Source organism: Pimephales promelas, chromosome 11 (assembly GCF_988280905.1).
Source record: "Pimephales promelas chromosome 11, fPimPro1.hap1.1, whole genome shotgun sequence".
Classification (NCBI taxonomy): Eukaryota; Metazoa; Chordata; class Actinopteri; order Cypriniformes; family Leuciscidae; genus Pimephales; species Pimephales promelas.
The window spans coordinates 4,640,001-4,650,000 of record NC_142779.1 but is presented as its reverse complement, the minus strand read 5'-3'; the positions used below and the strand labels follow the sequence as shown (position 1 = coordinate 4,650,000).

The following is a 10,000-nucleotide window of genomic DNA, read 5'->3' as shown; positions in this document are numbered from 1 at the left end:
ACAGTGGTAACAAGGCATGATGGATCCATGTTCTCAATCTGTTTACGCCAAATTCTGACTCTACCATCTGAATGTCTCAACAGAAATCGAGACTCATCAGACCAGGCAACATTTTTCCAGTCTTCAACTGTCCAATTTTAGTGAGCTCTTGCAAATTGTAGCCTCTTTTTCCTATTTGTAGCTGAGATGAGTGGTACCCGGTGGGGTCTTCTGCTGTTGTAGCCCATCCGCCTCAAGGTTGTGCGTGCTGTGGCTTCACAAATGCTTTGCTGCATACCTCGGTTGTAACGAGTGGTTATATCTCTTCTATCAGCTTGAATCAGTCGGCCCATTCTCCTCTGACTTCTAGCATCAACAAGGCATTTTCGCCCACAGGACTGCCGCATACTGGATGTTTTTCCCTTTTCACACCATTCTTTGTAAACCCTAGAAATGGTTGTGCGTGAAAATCCCAGTAACTGAGCAGACCGGCCCGTCTGGCACCAACGACCATGCCACGCTCAAAATTGCTTAAATCACCTTTCTTTCCCATTCAGACATTCAGTTTGGAGTTCGGGAGATTGTCTTGACCAGGACCACACCCCTAAATGCATTGAAGCAACTGCCATGTGATTGGTTGATTAGATAATTGAAATTGTTCCTAATAATCCTTTAGGTGAGCGTATGATCCACATTCATTTTACAGCGTTACGTTCTTACTGAACAATCTGAACATTACATCAAGCACTTATGTTGTTAATCGAGATTTCTTGAAGCAAGTAGATTGAAAATGAATATTAAATCGGCATTTCCCATAATTAAAGCATTAAAAAGGCTTATTACGCTACAGCTCCTTTAATTACTTCTGACTGACTAACCTGTGATATCATTTCACAACAGCGTAGTTTCTATAACTGGTCTGAACTGCGAATGTCAATACAGCACATCAAAGTACACCGATTCAAAAGTGCATGTTTTTCATAATGTGAGCTCTTTCAAAACAGTGTTTACTCCACCAGTAACATCAGCTTTTTAAAATATCAAACATTTCTGATGATCGAGTCTCTCCCTCCAGCTATCACCAAAGGTACAGCGAGACATCTGGTACAAGTTAAAACGTTCGTGTCTAACCCTCCTTTAATTGATTCTCTCTTGTGGCCAATCAGAGGCTCTTAAAAAGCATTTCTGTGTGAAGCCGTCTGGTGTAATGCATTTAGATGCCGTGCACACTGAGGTGCCAACGAGAACCACGCTTTCTAGAACACTCCACCACTGGGGCTTTACACAAGCACACTGCTTTAATATTCCTTCTGCTCACACACACTTCATCCTCATCTTCCTCTACACCGTTTCCAAACAGGGGCGTTGATATGATCTGAAATAAAAGTAGACGCATTATAAACCTTATCAGCTTAGCTCATGAATATGAATTATGTAATGTAACGTTCGCCAGGTATCCTGATTGATTTTGTGTAAATCGGGTAAGTATGCGCACAGCATAATATAATTACGGCTGCTGTCCAGTGTTGAGTTAACTATAGGCTACTGTTTTGGACTTTTATGGGGTGTTTAATATGTGCCATGTTAAATTTTGTTTAAAGGAGAACTCCGGCGAACAATGAACCTTTGGTCTAATAAAACATCGGTACATAGTCAACCGTTCTCTGAGATTTGTTTTCATGATAATCGAATGTAAAGAGTTTTATCTCTAAATACTATTTAGCGTATAATGCTAGTAATGGGGGCATTGACTAAGTAAAAAGAAATCGCTAGTTTATACCACTAATAAGGCTCAAAATAGCCCCACACTAACACAGTAACATAATGAGGCTCCATACATGCAAAACGAAGCATTGAAAACTTTGTAAGTGTACAGACTGTTTAATAAGAAGATACTTTATGAAGACAGTTCACTTCGCGTATACAGACAGGAGCCATCTTAACAAAATAGTCTCGATAAGTCAAACCACGAACGTCGTGCTGAGTGATCTGAACTGTATGAAGTTCAGCGAACTTCTGAACTGTATGAGCGGCGTTCGGGGATAGTTTATACCACTAACATTACTAGCCCCATTACTAGCATTATACGCTAAACAGTTTTTAGAGATAAAACTCTTTACATTCGATTATCAAGAAAACAAATCTCAGAGAACGATTGACTATGTACCGATGTTTTATTAGACCAAAGGTTCATTGTTCGCCGGAGTTCTCCTTTAATTTTGTGCCATGTGCCTCCCCAACCATTTCCTCCTATCTGTTTTTTCCCCTTCTTTTCGCTGCAAATCAGCACACAGGCAATTTGGATCGCAAGCTTCTTGCGAGCTATCATTTTTAACAACAATTCCGGTCTCACGCTCCCGTGATCTTGCGTTATTTCCTCGTCACTTCTCGCGTGTACAGTACTTGGTTGTGAAACGCAGTTTGCGGACCAGACAGAAGTTGTCAGAGATTCTTTCTCCTGTAAAGTAAAGCGCACACCAGCAACTGAACGTTACCCCAGATAGTCCCGCAGTGTGAAAAGAACATTGACCCGAGTCCCGACTACTTTGAAAACCGTGCAGTGTGAACTCGGCATTAGTTTCGTAGTGCTTCATCTGTGCGTAAATGTTTTCTCCTCTCCGTCTCTCTGTTGTCGTATGACCTTGTGTGTCTTGATCAGTGTGTGTGGAGTGATTTTTTTTTAACATCTGATCTTTCTGTTTTCAGAACTGTATCGATTCTTCTCCACTGCACTCTCAAGGACAGAAACCAAACCCATATGACCCCTCTTTCTACTCCCCTCATCGCAAACTTCTCCACCATTCTCTCTCTTTTTTGTTTTTCTTTGTTCTCTCTCCCTCTCTCTCTCCCTCTCTCTCACCCTCTCTCTCTCCCTCTCTCTCTCCCAAGGTTGCAGTGAGCAGCAGTATGAATAAGTAATGTGCAGAGTGGGATCTCTTTCAGAAAGGCCATTTAGGCTGCTATTGTGTTACTAAAGGCTGTGCATTTAGCCGTTGATGTCCATGTGACAGAAATGCTATAGGATGAGGACTGCGAGTTGTGTGAAGTAGCTGTATCTCAAACACCATGCTCTAGACCTTCCCGATGACCTTAAACACAATCACTGCTGCTCGCTTTCACTGCACAACTGAGTAGTTCACTTTTGAAAAAACCTTTGCTGATAATTTACTCACCCCCATGTCATCCAAGATGACCACGTCTTTCTTTCTTGAGTCGAAAAGAAATTAAGGTTTTTAATGCGTTTTTCTCCATATAATGGACTTCAATGGGAACCAAACGGTTCAAGGTCCAAATGAGAGTTTCAGTGCAAACTGTTTAAAGGGCTTAAAACGATTCCAGACGATGAATAAGGGTCTTGTCAAGCGAAAATATCGCTCATTAAAAAAAAAAGCTCAAATGCTCACCTTGCTCTGTTCTGTGACGCACGTTCATGACTCTCCTGATCGAACTCGTTCATCAAAAAGAAAGAATCTTTTTCCGAGTCATTTGGTTCATTCAACGAATGAAACGAATTGACTCGGAAAAAGATTTGTTCGTTTTGTTGAACGAGTTCGACAAGTTCTGCAGCGTGTCTAAAAACATGATATTAGACCGGTGTACTCGTGCATCGCAGTACGCTGTTTTGAGAATGTTTTCATCAAAAACCTTCATGTCTTTCTTTCTTCAGTCGAAAGAAATTGACATCCTGGATGACATGGGGGTGAGTAAATTATCAGCAAAAGTTTTTTGAAAAGTGAACTACTCCTTTAATAACTTTCTCTTCTGTTGCAAACGTGCTAAGCCATCTGTGTCTTGAACATTAAGGTTAACATAAGGCCTGATTTAGACATTAGGATGTATACGAGAGAAAAAAATCACAAAGGAGATCTCTCTAATATCAATATTGTTTCTTCTAGACAGAAATGTGATTAAATGGAGAGCAAAAAACCTTTTACCTTTAAGTATTCTATTCTGTTCTGTCTATTCTGTTTATATACAGTAAACTATTCTGTTTTAAACTATTCTGCTTATCCAATATTTTTCCAAAAATGAGAAATGTCCATGACACACAATATAATAAATGTTTCATTACAGATTCATATACTCAAATGGGTATTTACACTTGGTCACATCATGCATCATCATTTCTGTAAAGAAATATTTTTTAAAAATTATATTTTTGAAAGAAGCCTCTAATAACTCACCAAGGCTGCATTTACAGTATTTGGTTAAAAACAAGTATAACTTTTTTTGGTAACACTTTATTTCGATAGTCGACTTTAGACATTCTACTAACTATAAGTAACTTTTCAACTACATGTCAACTAACTGTCATTAGAGTATTAGTAGACTGTCTGCTTAATATCTGCTAACATTTTATTTTGTTGGTCCCCCAACAGACATTCAACTGACTATAAGTAACTTGGCGACTACAAGTAAACTTATTCTCCTAATCCGAGCCCTAACACTAACAGTCTACTATAATATACTAATACTCTAATGAGAGTTAGTTGACATGTAGTTAAAAATTTACTTATAATTAGTAGAACGTCTAAAGTGTCTATCGAAATAAAGTGTAACCCTTTTTTTCTATTTTATTACATTTTTGGAATTTTCAGCATCATTACTCCAGTCTTCAGTGTCACATGATCCTTCATAAATCATTCTAACATACTGATTTGCTGCTCAAGATGTCTTTACCAGCACTTTTGATCAATTTTAATGCGTCTTTTTATAACATAAATGTCACAGACGCCAAACGGCTAGTGGGTTGAATGATACAGTATAAAGTCAAGTGAAAAGAGAAATAACAGTATAAATACACCCAAAAATGCAGCTAACTGAAGAAGAGCCCACATACTATATAAGCCTACAGTTCATTGTCCACCTTTACAATATAGATTTGCCATTTTTTCAGCCAAAACGTGGATTAAAAACAACAAATGGGTTGATAGATAGAGCAATGGATATGCGACTGGTCCCTGACAGGGAAGCACACTATCATTTTGAAGACGGCTGACCTTTACTGACTCTCTGTTAATCACACAGAGGGAGAAAAACATGATGTGGTAGAAAAAGTCAGGGAGGGAGGGGGTAAAGCAGTATCATGTTTTTAGACACGCTGCAGAATCCCAATGCAGAGAGGAACTCAACACTCCCTTTGGGATGCAGCACACACACCACAGTCACCATCTACACTGAAACACACCGCGGTGCATGTGCTCGAGTCAGAGGGGCTGATTTGGGTCCAGTGTTTGGAATGAAGAAAACTGTTTATTGTCCTTTCCGGATAAAAATACAAAATTCATTTTAAAAAAAATTATTCTTATTGACATCACTTTTGAAGAGTAGTGTACCTTTAAACTCGAAACAAATGTGATGCTACTTATTTTTGGTGTTCAAGATTGGCTAAACATACTCCTTTAGACCGGTGTACTCGTTTTTACACAGTATGTTTTAAATGGTTCATAGGTGTAAATTTAAGGAAAACATCTGGTCCAATATGCGCAAAACATACCAAACTGACAATCTATCACTTGTGTTTCTACAAACATACAGTATTCAGATTGCAAACACACTTTGACCTGAATATAATCTAAACAGAACGAAGAGCAAAATACACCAATATGCATTTCATGCATGAGCTGTAAAGACAAACACAATATCTAGATACAGAAACACACATTGTCTAGTGACCCGTGAAGGCCAGCACACAGGCAAGAACATCCGACAGTATATGCAGTAATATCCTCATTAGTTTATATTCAGGCACTGTGACTATATTCACACTCTATATTACGCTCCTATATTCAGCACAATCTCTTGACATTTCTAATGGAAATCGTGGATCACGTAATGGAACAGCAACTTCTTTTTTCCGTGCAGTCGCTCTCAGGACTTCGGAAAGGGAAAACTGATGGAATTCAGATCAGATTGGGTTTTCTCCTGAAGCAACCAGGACCACTAATATATGTAGACAGGACGTTGGAAGGATGTGTGTGTGTGTGTGTGTGTATGAGGGTCTTTAATAAGTGATCTGATGGCAGAGGACAGAGTGCCTGTGGGAGCAACGCTCTTCACACCTCCTACTGTTATCAGCTCACCCTTACCTTATATAACACACACACCAATTAAAGATACACACAAGAAAAACAAAGTGCACTGGCAGATCCGCTCTCTTTCAGTGTCTGCAGTCCTGTTTAATCGGGCGATTGACATGCATACGCACAAAACGTGTAGAAAGAGCTACATAAAATGTTTTAATTTCAATTATATATAATTATAAAGAATACAATTGAAATCACATTCTGTGTGTCGAATCACAAAAATATGATGAACAAAATTATCCTGTGTCTTTAAAGGGATAAAAACGCCCATGATTTACTCACCCTCAAGTCATCCTAGGTGTATATGACATTCTTCTTTAAAACGAATACATTCGGAGTTATATTAAAAAAATGTCCTGGCGCTTCCAAGCTTTACAGTGGCAGTGAATGTTCGTTTATGTTTTGAAGTCATAAGGTGTGTGTGAAGTCATTGAAGTCATACTGTATGTTCCGACGTCATAAGGTGTGTAAGTTGCCTGGTTCAGATTACATGAGTTTAGCCCGATTTTGGCACGATCCGTTTGATGTAGGGTGTCGTGGGGATTCGTAAACCACAATGGGCGTCGGGACGCAAGATTCGATCGTATCATCTCGTATAGTGTGTCATAGTGGGCGGCAACCTACGTCGCATCTGTGATGCTTTACGACATCACGACAAAAAGACTAGCATGTTTACATTTTTTTAACGGCCGTCCACGACGGTTCCGCCACATGTATGAGGTTGACCAATAGGAGCACAAGCTTTTCCATACACAACTTTTCAAAAATGGCGAAACGAAAGAGAGACGATGGGGCTAACGTTAAAACTAAAAGTAAAAACGTATAAGAAAACATTGTTTTACCTCAGGTTCTCTTTGGAGGATTGAAAGCCCATACTGTCCTCTTCGAGCAATCCAGGAACGTGTCCATTGTCGGGTTTTCTTTCTTTTTTTACTTTTTTCTAAACACAGGACAGCCAATACAACACTGACCGCTTAAGTCTTAATGCTCAATTCTGATTTTTTGCTCAGATACGATTTTTGGTTTGGCTGTTCACATTACCTTTTAAAATGTGACCTATATCTGATTCTAATGTGAACTGTTTGCATGTTTCAAACTAACCCGCAAGCGCAAAAGAACAATAATGACATCATACGCAGCAAATAGTTGCACTAATGTTCGTGTGGTTATGGAGGAAGTAAGCATTTACGCTTATATTTCCAAATGTCTGTGTAATGGAAGCCGTAAAATTAATGAGCAGGTGATGATGAGGAGAAGAATGAAGAGAAAGAAAGCAAAATTGGCTATTTATTAATTAGCCCATGTATTAATTAGGTCTCTCCCTCCATTGACTCGCTCCATCATTGTTCTCCATATGAATTCAAGTTTTTAATGTTACTGTCCGTGTCTGTTGTGTCTAGTGCTTACTCGCCGGCGCATAATTGTGTCAAATGTCAGATGTAGATTGACGTCAGAGTCGCATTAAATCCGCCTTTGTTGTTCACACTGCGGACATATTGAAAAAAATCAGATTTGTGTCTGATTTAGGACTACATATGAATGTGGTCTAAATCTGATTTTAAAAAAATCAGATCTGGGCCAGATTTGAGTATTCACACTATATCTGAAGAAGTCTGACCTGGTCACTTGACCCCAAAAAAATCAGATTCAAGCCACTTTTCAGTGTTGTAGTCGAGACCACCTCACTCGAGTCCGAGTCGACACCGAGACCAGAGAGAGTCGAGTCCGAGTCGAGTCCGAGACCAGAGACGGTCGAGTCCGAGTCGAGACCGAGACCAGTGAGGGTTGATTACCTAATTTACTTTTATTTACTTAGAGAAATCCTTTTTTTTACTGAATTTACTTAGAGTTTAAAAAATATGATCAGTTTAGGGTAAAAAGGCCACATAGTAGGTGGTGTTAAAAGTAATTTTATTACAATTTGTCATGCGCAGTTGCGCACTAGAAAATCACCAATCACTGGGCGTGTCAATCAATTTAAAGAAATATTTTATTAACATACATTAATAATCATGAAAAATATTTTGAATTGAACTCGAGTGGACTCGGGAATAATTCCGAGTCCTAAAAAAAAAACTGTTCGAGTACGAGTCAATTCCGAGTCCAAATGGACACGAGTCCATGACAAGACCATTAAAATATGGTCTCGAGACCGAGTCCGAGACGAGTCCGAGTCTCGAGTACTACAACACTGCCACTTTTGTCTGCAGTGTGAACGGGGCCTTACATTTATGTTCGTTTCTGGAAGTCACTCGCTACTAGTTTCGCCTTCTCGATGACATCACACGTGCCGTTAAAGACAGCATGCGATGACTGGTCAGGAAGCAACGTGCAGTCTGACATGCGTCTTGTCCACGACACGACAAGATTTTCAAGTCAAAATCGCGTAATCTGACACAGTGACTATCGTAACAGACAAAAAAAAAAAATAGTGTAATCTGAACCAGGCATTAGGTGCAAGTAGACTGCGTATGGCCCGAAGCTAGAATTGTAACATGTTACATATTAATATTTTCTTACACAAATGCATCGCTTCGCTTCAGAAGGCCTTTATTAACGTGTGGAGCACTTTTATCATGGATGGATGCACTCCTATGGACAATTCACTGCCATTATACAGTACTACTGAATAAAAGCCCTAATAAAAACAGTAAAGAACTAAATAAGCCCACTGGACAAAATGACAAAAGTGTCTTGGCTGATAACAATATCTTTGCCAGTAAATTCACTTGCCATGGGAAAAAAGGTCAATTTGGACCCATACGCATGTGTTTCTGTGTGTTAGTGTTCACCTGAGGCCGTGGGTGTCCTTTGACCAGGCACTGCAGAACTAACGTGTCCCCCTCTCGGATGGTGTAGATCCGTTCACTGATGTTGTCCTCTTTCACCACACACGCCTGCCCAGAATGCACAATCTGAGCGTTCGCGGGAGCTGAAGGACGGAGAGAAAGTCAGATTATCAGTCACTAGAACATTTTCACTTCATTCCACAACTTCTTTAGCAGTGACGTTGATATGCTATGTTGGAGACCAACTAAACTAGTGATGCTACTCACTTAAGCTATTTTTTTTGAGTGAGTAGCAAGATACATTTCTCCTCTCTCATACAACAAATATATTTGGACACTTAAGCCACAATTGAAATTTTTAACTGGTAACATAAGACATTTGGCATTATCTGGACACACAAATATTCCCCCATTGCATTATTATACATTATATACAGTAGTTTAATGTAGTACTGACACTAAAACTCTGTAAACTTGAATTTTTTCTCACACAAAAAAATTTCATTTTGGGTGAATTATACACAATGTAATGCATTTCTTATTGCGATATATTGTGACATGATATATTGTTACACCCCTAATAGATAGACCAACAATTATTATTATATACTTTTTCACATAATATACTGACCTTAAAAATATATATTATTGTTATAAAAAAATATTGAGTTAATAATAATTGCTCTGTAACTGACATTTGTAACAAAACTGCTCTGAAACACGGGTTGCCGATCCATTATTAGGTCAATCCAGAATCATATTTAAAAAAGAAAACATGCAATAGCTCAAAAAACAGGGTAGATGATCCACAAAAATAAAATAAATAAAAAAACAGGGCAGGAAAACAAGGAAGCCAGACTGAAAGTCAAAACCAAAAGACAGGTACCTATAAGGAGATCGCTCAGATTACAAGACTTTGTAAAGAATGAGTAAAAATACAAGGCTTATATTGGCAGACATTAACAAGACAATGACACACAGGTGGAAGTAATCAAACATAAATCAAAGCAATGGGTTATGGGAAATGCAGTTCATGATAGTAAAGCAAGTGAGACGGGCAGAGTGCCCTCTGGTGGCGATCATGGGCACTTCAGCTGGTGGATGTGACACCATCTCAGGAATGAACCAACAAAAACACTGAAATGC

The 10,000-nt window shown here is 39.0% G+C and overlaps 1 protein-coding gene across 2 annotated transcripts in view; it reads right to left on the bottom strand.

Moving 5' to 3' along the window:
• mdga1 (MAM domain containing glycosylphosphatidylinositol anchor 1) overlaps positions 1 to 10,000 on the bottom strand; it is a 288,554-nt gene that overhangs the window by 221,812 nt on the left and 56,742 nt on the right. For both annotated transcript variants that reach the window (XM_089116787.1, XM_089116786.1), the window contains exon 3: positions 8,858 to 8,997. In XM_089116787.1, the coding sequence (XP_088972913.1) occupies positions 8,858 to 8,997 (140 nt within the window). The remainder of the gene's footprint in view (positions 1 to 8,857; positions 8,998 to 10,000) is intronic.